At 39.9% G+C, this 19191-nt stretch overlaps 1 protein-coding gene across 3 annotated transcripts in view; it reads left to right on the top strand.

The window, feature by feature from the left end:
- The window catches only part of IKBKE (inhibitor of nuclear factor kappa B kinase subunit epsilon), an 86000-nt gene that overhangs the window by 42058 nt on the left and 24751 nt on the right, over positions 1 to 19191 (top strand). Inside the window, exons 16-21 of one of the 3 annotated variants that reach the window (XM_042463241.1) lie at positions 1335 to 1411; positions 3193 to 3232; positions 4631 to 4732; positions 6677 to 6773; positions 8654 to 8754; positions 13252 to 13323. In XM_042463241.1, coding sequence (XP_042319175.1) covers positions 1335 to 1411; positions 3193 to 3232; positions 4631 to 4732; positions 6677 to 6773; positions 8654 to 8754; positions 13252 to 13323 — 489 coding nt within the window. Of the gene's footprint in view, positions 1 to 1334; positions 1412 to 3192; positions 3233 to 4630; positions 4733 to 6676; positions 7067 to 8653; positions 8756 to 13251; positions 13324 to 19191 lie in introns of those variants that run through there. The other 2 variants (XR_006103507.1, XM_042463242.1) reach the window with 2 other exon arrangements.

Raw genomic sequence — 19191 nt, 5'->3', positions numbered from 1 at the left:
AGATAGTCTTTAAAACTGTCTGTGTGCCACTTCCCCATCTGTAAAATACGGATTAGCAACTGAACTCCTTCCCTTGCAAAGATGTGGAGATTTCATGGATGATATGCTCCACTGATGTAGAAGTAGAAAATTAACATTTCACACTGTAAATTAATAGACAGTGGAATTAATCAGTTCTGAAGAGAGAGGAATATATTGAGTAAGACTTTGACTTTGAAAGGCTCAGCAAAATTATGTAGTACACCCTTTCTTGGCTTCTACCAATTCAGAAAAGTTAAAAGTACTGTATCATTAAACCATCCGAGAGCCAGCATGGTGTAGTGGTTTGAGCATTGGACTCTGGAGATTAGGGTTCAATCTCCACTTGGTCTTGGAAACCCACTGGATGATATTGGGCAAGTCACAATCTCTCCGCCTCAGAGGAGGGCAGTAGCAAACCTTCACTGAAGAAGATTGCCAGGAAAACTCCATGATAGGGTTGCCATAAGTCAGAACAACTTTAAAGGCACTCAACAACAACAACAACAGAACTAAAATCACTTTTTAAAAAATGATTATAATCAGCTAAAAAAATCAGTTTAAAAACCAATTCAGAAAAGCATTTTAAATTGTAAATTTAAAATTGTAAACATTTTAAAATCGTAAAAAACTTTTTAAAACAAAAGCAAAAAAAGTACCCCATATATATAGACATTACAGAACAATTCTGCAAGGCCTTCTCTGCTTGAGCTGTCAGTCTTCAAAAGCCTGCCTAATTTTGTTCTACGAAAAGATAGCCAGGGAAGTGTCAATCTAATTTATTTTGGAAGGGAGTTCCAGAGTGATCCGGAAGGCCGTCTCCTGTGTTCTCACCAGGTGTACCTGTAGGGATGGTGGGACAAGGAGAATACCCTCTTTAGATTATTATTAAAATATTGGCTGGTTCACATGGGAGGATTCAATCCTTTTTTGATTGCAGTATTCCTCCAGTCAAAGACTCCCTACACATTGAGAATTCGAACACTGGAAATAAAACAATCAAAGTGCTTTCTCTTGATATGCGCAGTATTCTTTCTGCTAGTGATGGGTAGTTGTTGAAGAGATACAAGATGAATTCTGTGATTGTGCATTCCATTCTAGGTTTCTGCTGAGGGCTCTTCATTCCAGCCTTGCCTCTCATGATGCCAAGGTTATGCCTAGGCAAGATTTAACCATGATGTTTACTACAACCTCTTTCTTTCTTCCCATTCTTTCCTTTCTGGGCTAGGTTCCCTGGGAATTCGGTACAGTATTACCATAGCACCATTCTTTAGTTTAGGATGTGATATAACTGGTATTTTATTTTTTTCTTTCAGCATCCAGAAGATGGAGGCTTGTCTTGACAAAATGCAGCTCATCTACATCCAGTTCAAGGAGGCCCGGAAATGCCCACGTGAGTTATTGATAATGTTTGTCCCTGCTATAAGTATAGATTCCTTGTATCTTATAAATCATATGTCTGTTAGATGCAACCAGAACAGCAACATCTTCAAAGGCAACAGCTGTTTAGCCAGCTCTTTTGAAAAAATTAAAATAATTTCATTTAGACTTTTTAGTAGCATTATCATGAAAACACTATGTGAGCACTTTAGGATTCTAGCAGTACATTTCGTAGCACCTGTGTAGATAAGATAAAATTTATGAAAAATATGAGAAACCTCAAGGCTGCTGACCCCATCTGAAAAATATGGGACTTGTGTTTCATTTGTGTAGTTCAGTTCATAATTTGCCAAGTTCCAGCATATACTGCAGCAGAACAGAAGCTGATTAATACTTAACTACTAGCAATGTTTTTATTTCCCCTTCACTATGGAAATTTTATGCCATGTTTTATTTTTATTTTTCCATCTCTGGGATCCTTCTGAAGTGTGTAAAATGCGGACTGAAAACACAGCCCAGTAATAAAGCTACAAATAAAGATTATATATTTTATAATATAATATGATTGATTAAAAGTCTCTGCCATAATAAAATATATGTAAACACTTAGCATATGCCAGAGATTGGCTGAATACAAGGCTAATAGGGCTGCACAGAGAATAAAATGATGGGAATGAAGCACTGTCTATAATGTTCTACACTGACAGACATTACCCACTTCTTGCGTTCTTAGTCTATGCAGGGCAGGAGTCAGGACCTGACAACCTTAGACAGCTCCTAAGGTCTCACACTCAGCAAGGAGCCACCTGTGCTTGCTGCCTTGCACTGCTTTGAAAAGAATTTGATATACCCTCAGGAGGCTTAATCTGACTCTACAAGGTTGGCTGTGACCTCCATGTATCTCACCACCCCCATAATCTCAACTTCTCCCAAAAATGGCCCAAAATACAATTTTCCGGGGGGGGGGGGGGCACCAGGAACCACTTAAAGACACACACAAGACCCACTGTTACCCTTAGTAATAATAATAATACTGCACCTCCCCCTCACCAGTCTTGTATTTCAGTCTTGTATCCCCACATGGGAAAAAATACTGTCACGCAGAATAATGAATAAAGCCCACGTTTTGAATGGAAACTCCATGGCTTTACTCTGTGAAATCTGTTAGCCTTCAAATTGCTTTTTGTTGTTTTGCTTCATTTCTTTTCTTTTTTCTTTCCTTCATTTTTCTTCTCTTTTCTTTTTTGCTAAAATTTGGGAAGTGGCACTCCTCACAAGAATAGCTCTGAAAGCCCACCTTCCAGCTAGAACGAAGGTTCAAAACACATTGCAGAAATAATTCAGTTGGAGATCACATTAATTGCCCTAATAATTGCCTTAATAATTAATACTTAATTATTAAGTATAATCCAAAACACACTGCAGAAATAATCCAATTTGAGACTACTTTAACTGCCCTGTCTTAATGCTTAGGAATTCTGGGAACTGTAATTTATTGTGGCACCAGAGTTCTCTGACTGAGAAGGCTAAATGTCTCACAAAATTACAGTTCCCAAAATTCCCTAGCATTGAGCCAGGGCAGTTAAAGTAGTCTCAAATTGGATTATTTCTGCAGTGTGTTTTGGATCTAAGTTCCAAATACCATTGGTTTTCATTGGTTATGCAACACCTCCCCATTTCTTGGGTAATCTTGCAATATACTGGATGTGAAATCCTTTGTAAATATTATTAATTTATGAATCTGCAAAGCATTCATCTGTTAAAGCTAATAAGTTGCTTCCCTCCCCCCCACAGGCCTTAGCTACAATGAACAGCAGATCCACAAGCTAGATAAGTGAGTACTGTATAAGAATTCTTTTATTAAACATAGCTAATGCTTAGAAATTATTAATTCCAAATATCCATCTCAGTTTGTGCAAATTAGTACAATCGGGTGTCCCACCTGCAGCCCAATGTTGGGTGGTGCTGATTCTGGAAAAGTGGAGCTTAAATTATTAAGTATAACCTTAATTGATCACGGGACTGAAGCAACTTTCCTATGAGGAATAGTTATCTAGGGGCTCTTTAGACCAAAAAAGTTAGAGAAGGGGAATAATAGATGTATATAATGTTGTGTGTGGTGTGGAGAAAATGAAAAATGACCTGCTCTACCCCCAAAATAATACTGCAGCCTACCCAGTGTAACTTGAATTGTGGAAGATTCAGGACAGATAAAAGGCAGTACTTCATCTCACAGCACATACTGTAGTTAGAATGTGGAATTCGCTGTAACAAGATGTAGAAAGCAACCTGGACAGTTTTAAAAGGAAATAGGCATGTTTGTGTAGGATACAGCTGTCAGTGTCATAATGACTGAGGGGGATACTGAGAACTATACTCCAAAAAGTATTATAATAATAATAATAATATAATAATAAAATTTTATTTATATACCACTTTTCCAAGGATCAAAGTGGTTTACATAGATTTTAAAACCAATTACAAAACACATCATAAAATAGATAAAACCAAGAGCACTAAATACAATATACAATCTAAAAACAATCATTCAATCAATCAATAGGGTGAGGTAGAGAGTCAATGGGATCAGAGTACACGACTTCATTTTCCAGGGGGGGAAGGGGGGCGGGGGGGGGGGGGGGGGGGGGTGGGTTGGGTGGGGGGGGGGGGGGGGGGGGGGGGTGATAAGATGGAGCTTGTCGGGAAGACTATTCCAGATTTGTGGGGCCGCTACTGAGAAGGCCATCTGGGAAGTAATAACATATTTAGAAGGTGGAATTTCCAACAAGTTCTTCCCGGTTGTTCTGAGTGTGTGGGGCGGATTATATGGGGAGATGCGGTCCCTCAAGTAACTCGGGCCCAAGCCATGTAGGGCTTTATAGGTAATAAGTAACTTTCCCATGCTTTGCCTTGTACAGTGCTAAGTTAGATTGTCCAAATGTTTCCTGCTGTGACTGTCAGTGGCCCATGAGGGCTTTGGGCAGAGGTCTTTCACACAATCTTTTACCAAAAATGTAACTGGAAATGCCAGGGACTGAATGAGGGATCTTTTTCATACAAGACCTCTGCACTACTAGTGAGAAACAATTGCCTCCTGAAAACAAAATATTATTTCCAGTATGTCCACACTTCCAGTATGTTCAGGCTTTGTCCTCCATATTGTCAGGACAAAAGCTAGATTGCCAAAACAAATAACTAGAGTAATGTATATTTTCTTTTGTTTCATTTTAAGATTGAATTTAGGACATTCAGCCAAAAAAGTTATTTCAGTTTTCCACGATAATTGTGTACAGCAATACCAAGCTGCTCTTTTGGGACATGGAACTAGAATGAGGTAACTGATGTGCTCTTTGAATGCTTTCACTAACTGCTGATAAAATGTTAACATTTTGTTTCCCAGTTCCTTTTATATATAGTTCATTGTTTGATTTTTGGTTGGAATGTGAATAATTCAATATGTATATCATCATACTATATGATTCTACAAAGAAATATGTTGCCTTTTCTGTCATTAAATTATTCATGTGTTAAGCTCCAGTTGACTTTTCTAGACAAAGTGGTGTTTTTGTTTTGTTTTTTAAAATGGAGCCAGTAATGAAACAAAATGGGGGTGAATTAGTCCTTGTTGGCAACAGTGCCTTCATATTATGCATATATTGTTTCTATTCAGCCTTCATATTTATCTTTCCAATTGGTCATCTGACTCAGTAAAATGTATTTTTCTCATTAGTACCTAGTCTATTAGTGGAGTTGTGGGATTAAATAGATATGTGGGTTTTATTTCCTTGAATGATATGTTGCACAACATGATAGTTGAGACCTTATAAATAAATGTGTATTGCTGAGTTGATGTTTGTACTCATTTCACCAGGGTACACACATTGTAAATCTTTCCAAACCTCTGAGTTTGAATATTGATGGACTTCCTTGTTTTTCAGTATCAAGCAAGTTTCTCATATTGGAATGATGCCATTATTAAGACAAAGAGCAGCACTTAGAATAATTTTATGTTAAATGGTGTTTTGGGAATAATGCAAAGAGCAAATTGCCAAGTGGTGATAGAGAGCCAATGCATTGATTTATTACATTGAAGAAAAGTGCAGTCATTTAAGGAAATAACTGCTGCCACAACTGGGTTTTTAATTGCAAGGTGCCTTTAAAACACAGCAGCTTTTTTCCACTTGGTTACCCTGAGCTCATGTGTTTCTGATACACAAATTATCAGTTACTCGTTGCTTGTTGAACATAAGATGCCAGGCTTGAGTGGGTTCTATTGAGATCCAGAAATTCAGAGTTGGATTAAGGAACCTTGACCAATATGTAGATTTATTACAAACTAACAGAGTGAAAGATTGGAATTCAGTTGCAGATTCAAAGACTTTAGGTTGATTTCAATAGGCACAGGTTAATTTTATCAGTTTATTGCTGAAATCAGTAGAGCTTAGATCATGAATTGGGTCCGTTAAAAAACATTTTTAAAATTTTTTCCCTTTATTGAACAGATACATTACAGTTCAGAGAGGCATAATAGTGATTATCACTGACTTGTGAAAGATTTATATTCATTTTCAGTATATATCAGTTTGCACCAAGGCCATTACAGAGGGTCTAGGCAGACAAATGGACTTGTAGAGATATTTATACATGATGAACTAATCGGTGTACATTATATCAGATCATTTTTATGAACCATTTCTTGGATGCCCAGCAGTACTTTGACCTTCAGAGTTGTGTATTCCAGTTTGCCAATTAGCTCCTTTCTCATTCCCTAAAGAATGCAGACCTGCTCAGTTTGTTTTTGTCTATGAGGAAAGGGAGTCTGGGTCATGTGCTCAAGTCGTGCTCCCTCCTTCATTCTGTCCCTGTGTTGCCAAGGAAGAAGGTCTGTCAAGAAACTATAACTGCCTTGGTTGAATGCAGTTACAGAGCTCAATATACAGTTTCAGCTTGCCTTCCTTTGAGGCTGAGAGAGCATGACTTGCCCAAAGCCAACCAGTGGTTTTCCATGGCCAAGTGGAGATTCAAGCCCTCATCTCCAGAGTTGTAGTTCAATGTTCAAATCACTACACCATGCTGGCTTTTCAGTGGAGTAGAGGGTATTATGTGGAATAACATGAATGCTATATGGCTTGACCATTCCTCACATGGCAAATTCTGTGAACGTTTGTTCCTGAGCATCTCAGGATTTCCCCATTAGAACAACCTTAAATACTTAGGTCTTCATGAAGATAATAAATTAACAACTGTTTGACTTAGATGTTCACTTTTTTCCCATCAGGAAGGCATTTGAGATATGGAAGCATTTGAAGAAGCTGAACAGATCTTTAACTACTTGCAGTGCAGAGATGTCAGAATGCCAGAACTGCTTGTTCAAAGTAAACTGACTTTTTTCCTATTCTAGCAATTGCACAAAGGAGGAGTGAGAAATGGTTGGTGTCAAGCCATTAAATCACCCTCTTGTGACCAAGTGGATTATATCTCCCTTCCCTCCACACACCCTGAATGTTTCAAGTCTCAGCTGAAATCCTTGCCTAGGCATACTTTGTCTTGAACTTAACAGTAAAAGTACAAACATGGAGCTCCGACAAGCAATATTGAAGACCTGGTTGAAGCAGTACTCTTCACCATTGCACAGAAAAGCTATATGGGGATGAGGTGGGGGGTGGAGGTGAGGAATAAAAAGAATTAATTAATATTAAGTGGATAGAAATCAAACTCCACTGAAGTGAGTTTGATGAAGTCCATAAAAAAAAAGAACACACATCAAAAAGGGGAGAATTGTATCTCTGGGGTGGCTTCTTTTAAACAGTCTCAGCTTCTGGACTGTTAAGAGTTAACAACCTTTCCACTATTTTCACTACTCACTAATTGCTGGTTTGCATGCTTGCTACCTTCCTAGTTTTTTTCTTTACCAAATCACTCTAACCTGCACACATTTTCTTTCTTTCTTCTCTGTCTCTCTCTCCATTAGATCATGTTTTTCAATATACACAGGGTTTTTTTAGTATATAAAGGCCCTGTACAGATGGGCCCTTTGCGATGTCATGGCAATGTGCTAGGGTTGCCTCGGGGCGGCATGTGCACACGCCCCGCAACCCTAGCACGTTGCCATGACGCCATAGCTGTGCGGCACCGTCCAGACAGCACACACAGCTATGACGTCACTGTTGCGCGGTGTCTAGATGGAACCATGCGGCAGCGACGTGCTTCTGCCACCGCCAGCTGTTTATGGTGGTGCAAAAAGGAGTCGCTTTTCAGTGCTCTTTTTTCACGCAACTGCACTGCACAATTTGGTTGCTGTGGCGCAACTATGCGAAAAAGAGAGGCGGCTCCCAGCCGCCTCTTTCTGGCAGTCTGTATCCTGCCAAAGCTACCTTTATATATTTTACAAGGAATACTAAGGTATTACTTTTTTGTTCCTGGTGTGTGTGGTTAGGCCCAGGATTGGTTATACTTCAGCTTCTGTCTTGCCAGTTTAAGAGGTCCAGTACTATCACATTTCCCACCACAGACTGCCACAGTCCAAGGAAAAATGAAATAATAAAATAAAAGCTTCTCACATGTACTCATTTCCTCTGTCATGTACCTTCTTTCTATCCTTCTAGCAAAGGTAGTGGAACAGTGTTAGGCACAGGGCAAACACTAGAGCTAAGGCAACATTCCTATCCACCACAGAAATATTTACTCTGTGTATTTTAGTGAATGCTCATTTCATACAACTAAATTCTTCCCTATTGCCTTCTGAATTACTCTGCAAATGTAGATGAACATTTTGAGCTTGTATAGCCACTACATAAGCACATAAGGGCCCCCTCCCCACAGCTAGCAAAAAAGGACTTAGAAATAAGAACGTGATAGGGGAAGAAGAGGCAAACACATCCTGATTTTTAATTATCTAGAGGACTAGGAAGACTAGTAAAAGTAGAGATGGACACCCCTCCCCTTGGTACCTTGTTTAAATCTAGTCTAATAAAGACAATAAGAGTAGCATAGCTGATGCTTTCTGAATATCACATATCCCACTATAATCTGTCCTCAACTGGTATGTGAAATAAACAGTCATTATTTCCAGCTGCAGTCTCTCTCTCTCTCCCTGTGTCAATTTTAATTTTCTTGGAGGCTATGCCTTTTATTTATATATTGCTCTTGGGCTGTTTATTTTTAAAGTAACTCCACTTTTCAAAATTTCTAGTTATAACTGGAAAAGTTTGGTGACCCTGTAGTGATAATGTCATTTTATTTCCCTTATTTTCAGGTTTTAGATGAGTTGCACCAGAGAATTCTTCGAGACAAAATGACATCTTCTGCACCTACTCCAGTTTGTTTAAATCAGAAACATAAAGATGTGGTGTTTGGGTACGTGTGCACAAGTTTACCTGTGAATGCATACAGAGAACATTCTCCTCTTTCCACCACTGTAAAAGCTGAGAAAGGCAACAGGTGCCCTTCATGATCGCCCCCCCCCCCCGAGCTTTATTTATATCATATGAACTGCTACATGTATTATCATGTGATCTATCACCTTGATGCCCACAAAATCAAAAGAATAGACTATATACATTCTGAAATATGTACCAGTGATACCATAATATCGATTTGGACATTTAGGCTGTTTGGAGGACCTTATTTTCTCCATGCGAGTCTATCTGGTTTTAAGATCTTGAGATGTTCCCTCTGTCTCAACACCCTCAAGGACAAAGTTATTGAGGACACAAGAGAGGACAATTTTGTGGATTATGCACAAGCTTTCAGTCTCCTTTTCAAGGGAAGATAGGCTTCCTCCCTCCCAATTGTCCTTCCACTGGCAGACAAAGACCTTTTTATTCCAACTGGTTTTTGCTCAGGTTTTTAATGGATGATACTCCACTTTTCTCCTATTGTTGAGTTTTTAATTTCTTTTTCATATGATAGTAGCTTGATGTAATCTTTTGTTTAATTGAATTTTAATATTGTAAATTATATTTTAGCTGTATAAATTTTTAAATCATGTCATGAGATGCCTGGAGTCTGAGCATTCAGAGAAAGGCAAGATCAAAGCAAAGCAAAGCAAAACAAAACATAATTGACATGATTCTTTAACCATTAAGAATTCAAGAATCATTGTTACTAATATTAAGAATCCTGTAGGTGTCATACACTGACACAACTGATGGTTATACCAATGTATATACTTTTGAATTTAGGAGGTATCCATTACCCCCTTGCACAAAGCCCCTCTCTCCAGCACAGGCACAGCCTGAGATTGTTGTTGCACATTTCCAGTCAGTGGTCAAGAGAGCAAGGGTGTGGGGAAAAAGGCCTTTACCCTCCTGGACATCCCATACTTGCTGGATGTCCAGGTTGTCTGGTTGACCAACTGTAGCAGGACAGTTCCCAGGAATCCCCCCGCCCACATTCCCTCAGCAACTATTTAGCTATGGGGACATGCAGGCCCTGGTGCCTTCAAGCTGGAAAGGGGCAATGCAGTGCAAGTACACTGGCAGAGCTTTACTGTTCACCAGCAGCATTGTTGCATTTCACTTTCAGAATTAAAATATATCTCACAACTTTGGTGATGAGCCAATGGTATTATTTTGCTGAGTAAAGCAGTTCCATCAGTTCAGCTGTGGGAGGCAGTCTCCACACACCTTCAATTGGACTTCTTTCTTCTAGAACAGATTTTTAAGTGGCTGAGAGATCTTTCCAGATCTCTAGACAATCTAAAAATCTGTTCTAGAGAGTTTTCCAGCATTCTGGAGCAGATCTTTAAGATATACTTGTTTTGTCCCAAGAGCAATGCTATGGACTTTGGGTGTTTTAGCAAGGTCCTGGCTCTCAGGATCACAGCCAGACAAAAGACTTGTCCACAAATTTCTTAAGTTTCAAAGCTTTACTGGTTATAACAATAAGATGAAACTGATTTCTCTTCTTTTTTTTTCAATATCCTTCCTAATAACCTGCTCTCTTCTTGGTGGATTCTATCTTTCTTCCTCTGAGGACTATCTTTCTTTTCTGTGAACTTATCTCTTTTCTTTTGTGGACTTTCTTTTTGTCAAAGGAAAATACTCCTCCAGTCTGACTTGGCTGAAATCTCACCACACTGAAACTAACAACTAGAGGGAGACAGTTAAGACCCTGCTGGATTTCCCACAATCCTTGCTTTCTTAAAGCTGCAGATCTCTATTTCCCCTTCTAAACAATACATAGAAAAAGCTAATATAATGTCACTATATAGATTCTGCAAGAGCATCAAAGATGCTCTGGAGGCATGACAACTTGAAGAGCAGGAGCTCTGTATGGGAAGCAGGAGCTCTTGAGAACCATACTCGGTCCCAATTCTGTTTATGGAACTACTTCCATTGACAATGGGACTTTTGGTCTCCCTAGTTGTTAGTCATTAATTTTTAGAATTTTCCCTGGACAAAATTTTTCTAAACTACAAAGACCAGAGTTACATGTTTGTTCACATTTACAAGCAATGTGTGTCTCCAGACCCACACCTCCAGGCACACTTTGTGAATGATTTGGGCCACCACAAAAATGAGTTTTTTTCATCAGTGCTCCATAGCTCTAAGTGATGGCAACCAAAAGTACTGTGAGATGTTGTTCATATTATAGTGTATAGTGCAGTGCTAATTGCAAGCTGAGCCTGACATGTTGGTAAGAGGAACAAAAAAGAATTCATAGGCAGTGAAATAACTGATTATTATTTAACTAATCCAGTGTTGATTTAAAGAATGACATCTGAAGTTTTACAAGATTTTTCACAATTTTGTTTATGCATGATTTAATTTTTTCAAGTCCTTCCCTGTTATTTAATAATCAGAAAACTCAGCTTTCAGAATATTTTATAATTAATTCCAACTGCAAAAAATGTGATTTGAACCATATGATCAGTTTTATTGCCATAAACTGCTTCACTCAGTAATTTTTTCTTCACAAGAAAATTTGGACTGATATGGTCACACATCAACTGTTTCAATTTGATGAAGATAGAAAAGATGTTAGTGCAAGAAGCAAATAGAAATGATTGTTTAGTAGGCTGAAAGTATTTATAAGGCATCCCAAGAGAGCTACATTTGAAAAAGAGGCCTGCACTTGAGACATAGAAGATTATGGCCTTACTCTGATAAGGACTTGCTGATTTGTAGTCCTTCAACTTTTTGCAGGAGAGAAGATTTAATATAGTTTGCCTCTTATTTGCAGTATCAGTGTTATTCACTTTTAAAAAATGGTATGAATAGGGTTGCATAGTCTGGACCTCCAAACCGGGACAAATGTAGGACAAAATTTTCAAATGGAGGGCACATTTTAAAAAATGGAGGCACACGAAAAAATTGATGGTTTTTAAAAATGTTAATATAAAAATACACGTTTCTTAGGCTGATCAAAATGGAGGACTTTGGCATTCATTCCTAGACAGATTACAGAATAGACTTTCCCTTTCCTGGCCACCCCCCTCCCCCATTCCAACAGCACACATTTGGGCATTGAACATGGCTTTACTTACATGGCAATCTCTTGCATATTTCAGAGGCTTATTCTAACCAACCTTTGGGTTTCATACTGAATTTCAAGGTGGTTTAACAAGAAGTGGGTTGCCCTCGGATTCAACGGTACTTCTCGAAGTTGTACTGGTCAAGTGTGTACTTGTCAGGGATTGGTTTTTTTCACGTGCATGAGGTTGTAAAAATGAGAGAACTTCATTGGTCGTGGTAGAAGCTGGCGCAGTTATCATGTCATCAGATTCACTTACCTCCTTCGCCTCCGTCCTCCGTTCCTTCCTCCTTCCGTCCCTGTACGTCCCGCCGACGCTATCGGCCCTGGGATCCGAGGGTTCGACCCGCCTCCAGCCCATGCGCAAGAGACAGGCCGGCGTCCTCCTCCCTCCACCTTCCTGCTCGTAGCTCCTTCCTCATATTTCGTCCTCTTCCTCCTCTTTCTGCCTCTCTCTCTCTCCCTTCCTTCCTTCTCCACTTCCTCATTCCTTCCTCCTCTTATCATCCTCCTGATCCCAGCCAGCCAAAGGGCGGAGGAGGTGGGGTGGCTGCCTGGCCGCTCCCCCCCGCCACTGCGCCAAGGAAGCGCAGAGCAGGCCACCGCCTCTGCCTCCGCCTCCCGGGCCCAAGGAAGGCCAGAGCGGAGGGACGCCCAGGCGAAGGAGGCGGTGGTAGTGCCTGCAGTGCCTGTTGCCTGGCGTGCGCAGCATGGTGCCGGGAGCACACGCCAGGCAGCACCTCTGCCTCTCCTCCGCTTGGGCCGGATGGAGGAAGAGGAGAGGAGGGAAGGAACGGGAGGAGGAGAAAGAAAGGACGGGGGGGGCTTCAGGTCCTGCGCAACCCGCGCCCCCCCCTACCCCCCGCCACCCCTCCCCACGCACTGCTCCTCCTCATTCCGACCGAGAGGAGGAAGGGGTGGTGCACGCCAGCAGGAGGCGTGGAAGGTGGGTTGCGCCGCCGGCCCCAACAGACGTGACGTGCGGGGCCCCCAAAAGGGTTTGTCAGGGGGCCGCCGGGTTATGCATCCCTTTGTATGAAGGAATGCAATAGGGCTATTCCTGCAAGCAGTTTGATTCAATGCTCTGTTCTAGATGGGACTTACAATTGGATTAGGATTTTGTACAGATGTAAGATGATTATAGCAGCTGAAAGTGGCCACTGGCGTAGATGAGTTGTACAGGCAAAGTGACGGATGTGAAAGATCAAGTTGGAGCTGTGGCAGAACAAATGGGAGGGATCTGTGACGACCATGTGCTGAGAAAGTGCGGGCAACTCATTATTGTTACCATGAATTATTTTCCAGTTGCTCTTGCTGGCAATAGTTGTATAAATAATAGTGTGTGAAAGATAGTTTTTTATTGCTTTGTCTGAATAGGATACAAGAACTTCAGGATCAGATGAAAATAGTTGCTCACAATCTCCAGCTCAACAACAGCATCATCCAGCGGTAAGGGCTCTGCATATTATTAGTAGTATATACAAGCTCTATACACGGTACCAAGCATTGTGGAAGATAATGTTCCTCCCAAATTTGCAAAATATATACATGAAGTATGAGTTTATGACACTCTTTCCTGATCTTTTATATCAATCTCCTTGCTTTTCTTTCTGGGTTAAATGTGTGTGCCCTGATTATAGGGGACTGCAGTAAGGTGCTGGCTGAAACAACACTAATGTGGAAAGTTATTTGTCATCTAAACACTCGGCAAAAATATTAATATTCACTCTTAAAGATGCCGATGAATTTACCTCCCTGCTTAGCACTTTGGTGTGGCTTGAGCCAGTCTCCAGCTAATCGCATGCTTTATTCATTAGCCAAGTATCTCTGATTTCTATTTTGTGTTTGAGAGAATGAATGTATATAGTGTTGATTTCTACAGTGGGGGTGGCATTCTATTTCCTTGGTTCAGTAAGATTAAACCTTTTGAGATCTCATCAGGTTATTCTGGGGAGAACACTCAGTTGTGTTTTTTTTTTTTTTTTTGCTTGCAATAAGCAGTAAAAGGCACTGGAAAAACAAACTTGGAGGAAACCTACCCTCACCTGCTTGCCCATTGTTCAGAAGCAACTATTTCTCTAGTAAAGATCATAAAGATCAGTGTTAATTGACAGGGATCCTATGTCCAAGTGCTCACAGTACTGCTAGGCTTGAGCAGTGACCCAGATACCAATCCCAAAACAGACATACAGAGAGCTGTGTGTGGTTGTGTGTGTGTTTACAGATCTCTAGGAGTTTATGTATAAACCATCTATATAATCTGTAGATTATGTATTACAACAAACAATAATGAGCATTTGCATCATAAGAGGTCTTATACAGTGCGTACCTCGGGATACGAATTACCAGGTTACGAACAAATTTTCGGGGCATACGAAAAATCCCATAGGGACTTATTGTTCGGGTTACGAAAGATTTTTCGGGTGGTTCCGAAAAAACTTCGGCGTATTTTAATGGAAGCGCGGCACGCCGCGGGCCTTTTCCCATTAGCGCTATGGCATTCGGCTTACGAAGGTTTTCGGTGCCGAAAGGGCGCGGACCGGGAAATTAAATTCGTAACGAAGGCACACTGTATCTTTTTATTCTCAGTGGCTAGAATGCTTATTGGCTAGGGATAAAACATGCTGAGTACGTAGATTCTTCTTGCCTGGAGGAAGAGGCTGTGGGACAGGCCTAGTTTTGTATGGATGGCACCATACTTGCTTTTTAAATAATATATATATACGCTATCCTGAGGGCATTGGGTGTTCAGAAAAGATTGGAAGATGTTGTTACGAGGCGTCTGATACCTCCCTTTGGAAAATTATATTCAGGATTCTTCCCTGGAAAAATAAAACCGGTGGAATATATGTCTCTTTCAGTACTAGGGGCAAAAACTGATTCTCATTAATGTATTGTTTTGTCCTCTTGGGTAAGTCACGTTTTTGTTACGTATGGTGATTTTTGTGTGGTATGTTATTAACCTAATAAAACTACTTAAAAAAGATGAACCCGCTTATGTTCAACGCAAGTTGCCGAATCTAACATGCATTTGAAATTGGAACTCCCCTAAGACAACCACACACATTCCTGACCCAAGACACACGTTGGCACTGGTGGAGTCATTGGCTCTTGTTCAGAAAAACACCTGAATGATGATGGTGGTACTGGCCATTAGGCAGGGTTGTACTTTAAGATCCCATCAGAGAAGAAGATACAGGGCTCTGAAACGCACCGGAGCCACGGGGTCTCCACTTTTTCTTATGTATTCGTAGTGCCCGGGCAGTACTTTATATTGGCTTTTGGACTGTCTATTGCCAGGGGTAGGCAACCGTTTGCGCGTGGGCCGGGTTTGCTGTCCCTCAGACCACTGGGGCCGAAGCCCAAAACTAAATAATTTTTTTAAAAAAATTACATAACTAACTAAACGGGACAACTGTAGACACATTTCAAATGGTGGACACTTTTTTAAAACAGTGAGGACAAAAAAAAAATTTGCTGAATTTTTTTTAAAAAATGTTAAATAAATGTCATGTTTCTGAGGCGTCTCTGACAATTGCCTCCTGCCTGCGCGCGATGAGCCAAGGGCCCCTTTTTGGTGGCCATAGCTGCAGGCTGGGGCCAGTCCCAAGGCCTCGCTGGGCTGCATCCGGCCCGCGGGCCGCAGGTTGCCTACCCCTGGTCTATTGAAACCTGGCCTCATCCCAAAAGTCTCATTGTATATTATGTAGACAGTCCCTATTGGTACCTCTGGTTGTCCATCAGGTGAGGTTGCATCTTGCACACATATTCGTATTTTCCCACTATCATCTGACCAAAAGATACCGTAGGTCTTTGAAACACTCCAGAAGTGAACAAAACTTGTGTAAGAAGAGATGGTGGTAGGATGAGTATGTGCTAATGGCAATGGGAAATTCTGTTCTGACATCTTTGTTCCCTGAAGGGAAAAAAAGCTTTGAAGCATTTTTTTAATACAGTTCCCTCCAGAAAGAAGCCTTTTCATATTCTGAAAACCAACAACAGTTATGCACTATATCCAGCCAAGTTGAAATTTCTTTTTATAGATATAAGTAATATGTGCACATACTATATTCATTTTACTAGTTTATCTAGAATGACAAAAAACAGTAGTAGACAAGCTGACTCCCTCCTGTTGTTTTGATCTATGGTTTGGTGTAATGATTAGATAGTAGGACGGGGTTTTGGAAGATCCTGCTTCTCAACCCCATTGAGCTATGGGAACTTATTGGGTTGTCTTGAAACAGTCACTCTGCCTCAGCTTGACTTACCATAAGCATTGCTTTGAACATAAAGTTGGGAGGCCAGAAGCCAGGTTCTTTTCCTTTCATTCATTAGAAAAAAGATGTGCTATAGAAATTGATATATGAACTATTAGAACTGGTGGACTGTTCCTATTATTGTAATTGTTGTTATTATTATTATTTTAAAAAAATCATGTAGCTTGTTTTGACTGATTTCTGGCCTTCAGGGTGGCATTTCCTGACAGGGAAAAGTAATAGCAGTGTCCCTAATCAAAAGTATTTTGATGCAGTGAATATTTATATATATATAAAAAAACAACCAACCATATTTTCCATGTGGTTAAAGTTGGACTAGGAAAAAGTTGGCAGGATTCCCTCTCTGGTATGTTGTTTTTTTAAAGAAAAGCAAACCAGAGAATCCCCAAATGTAGCAATAAAGGCTTGTTCCGATATGCCAGTTTGTGATTTGGTTACCCTGTGCTTTGTGAAGGACAGGAAAAGCTGCTTGATGATTCTGTTTAAAAAGCTGTATTAGGACATAAGTGGAACTACATGAGCAGAAACACAATAAAGATAATGACTGTTTTAACTGTAGTCTCACATGTATGTTCAAAAATGAGAGACTCTCCTAAATGTCCCAGTTATAAGGCAGATCATAAAGTGCCATAAAAAAAAATCTCTATCCCTCAGTGTTAGGAGTCATGAATAATATGAAGCAAATTCTCTCATGGAAAGAATCTGTTCAAAGGGTTTGGTTTTAGGACTGTGGAAATAATTATAGTTCTTTTAAAGTGTTTCTTTTTTGCTTGCAACATTCTGCACCCCTGTTGATCCAAATTATTGGTTCTTACAAATCTATTTGAAGGCTCTACTTCCCAATTCTACTGGTACCTTTTTGTAAAAAAAAACCCAAAAAACACCAGAAACTAAAAGTATAAGATAATCTGTTTGGAAACTTTTGGGGATGGAAATGGGGAAATGATTATCAGTGGTCTCCCCTAATTTTTCAATGCATTAATCTCTAAAAGGAGTATCAGCTTTTCTACTTTAATTTTAAATTTAAAACATCTTGATTTTGGCTTGGCCCTGTGTCCATATATACATAGGCAAAGCATTATGGGAGCAAACCCATGGATCTGAATTATACAGGGGTAGTCATCAGGGAGATATAATGCGTAAAGTGGCTCTGTGTGAATGAGTACACTCATATTCCATATGTGATGTAATACCTTATTGTGCATTGTTCCCCTGAGAACAACAATAGACTTATATATTGTAAACACTAAAATAAATTAGTGGGAGCTTCATATCCACAAAAATAGGGACTGTTACAGATATAGTGTTGAGCTATTTTGAGTAATTGATTTTAATATCTTATCTTTGCACTCAAAATGTCAAAGAATAAAAAGTTAAAATAAGAAAAGACTATAAATAGAATTAAAGTACATCAATACCATCCTTCATTAATATCACAGTTTAATGCCAGAGGCTTATCTGAATGCAAAGGTTTACCACATCATGAGGAGACATGACTCACTGGGAAGAAAATAATGCTAGGAAAGGTAGAGGGAAGCAGAAAGAGAGGAAGGCCACATGTTAGATGGATGTACTCTATTAAGGAGGCCATGGGTATGAATTTGTAGAGCCTGAGCAGAGCAATAGAGCATAGGGAGTCTTGGAGATGTCTCAGCTACAGGGCTGCGTTGGGTAGAGATCGACTCGACGGTGGATAACAACAGCAACAAAAGAACAGGTTAGTTGCCGGTATGCTTTCAAGCCAAATGCATGATGCTGGTCTTTATCTTGAATGCCTGGAACAATAACCTGGAATCTTAAATAATGTGAGACAGCCACAGATTTGGGATGTCATGAAGAGCCATCAAGTAGTTATTTAATTCTTTATGGTGTTTTCACTGCTGGAGTGGGGAGATACTTGAGAAATTAATGTCATAATTGCCAAAAATAAATTTGCTTCCAATTTCTATGTATGGCCATAAAAGCTGAATAGTACAGAATGATGACAGGAGGAGAACCACTTGAAACATGGTACTGGAGGAAAGTTCTATAGATACTACGAAAACAATAAATGGGTGTGAGATCAAATCAATTCTGAACTCTCAATATAAGCCAAAATGACTCAACTGAGTCATTCTTTGGGCATATCATGATACAGTGTGACTCACTGGAAAAGGAGATAATGCACAGTGAAGCAGAAGGCAGTAAGTAAAGATGAAAACTACTTTACAAATGAATCGATTCAATCAATGAAGCCAAAGACAGGTTTGTAAGATCTGAGCAGACCTGTTGATGACTGGGACTCTCATTCATGAAGTTGCTTTTAGCCAAAGCTCCCTTGACTGCAAACAATCGCAACAACAAAACTTTGGATACTTTGCACCCTTCTTTTACAAGGCAGGGGGTGCCATGTTTTATTCTTCCTTGAATAAGGAAGTACTGTACCACATAGGTCTTCCAGTCCCTGATCCACATGCCTTCTAGTATGGAAGTAACTGAGAGCAGGGCTTCACCTGTGTGGCTTCCAGGCTCTGGACTGCCTTCCAAACTGAGGTGGAAAAGTTCTCTTTTTGCTACTTTGCTATGGATTAAATGCAAAACATAAAATTTAAGCGTAACTTTATCTCATTTTTAATGTGAATGTATTTTCTGCTTTACAGGCTGTGTATTTCATTGTGCTAGCATATTTTCACTGTATTTTTACCTAAGCTGTATCAATTGCTTCAGAACAATCACTTAGAGGTGCTTCTTTTTCATACATTGGTTCCAGTCCTGATAGAACTCAACTGGATTTTCTGGTTCTGGAAGCTGTCTGCAAATAGAAAAGAGCAGAGACAAATTTCAGACTCATGTTTGGAAATTAGCCAAAATTGATTAGGATAAATGAATGAGTGAGAGGCAAGTGTCTTATTGCATATATGTTTAATTATAAATGTTTCACTTTCTCCCCAAAGCAGAGCCAGGAAACTACATTTCCAAGTTCCTGTTTCTTCTTTTGATTTATCTTAAGCATACAGACTTGGCCCTTCTTATGTGTGTATAGACATTTTTATATCAGAAG

Source organism: Sceloporus undulatus, chromosome 4 (genome assembly GCF_019175285.1).
Source record: "Sceloporus undulatus isolate JIND9_A2432 ecotype Alabama chromosome 4, SceUnd_v1.1, whole genome shotgun sequence".
NCBI classification, from domain to species: Eukaryota; Metazoa; Chordata; class Lepidosauria; order Squamata; family Phrynosomatidae; genus Sceloporus; species Sceloporus undulatus.
The sequence above is the reverse complement of the archived record's forward strand: the minus strand, read 5'-3'. Positions and strand labels throughout refer to the sequence as shown.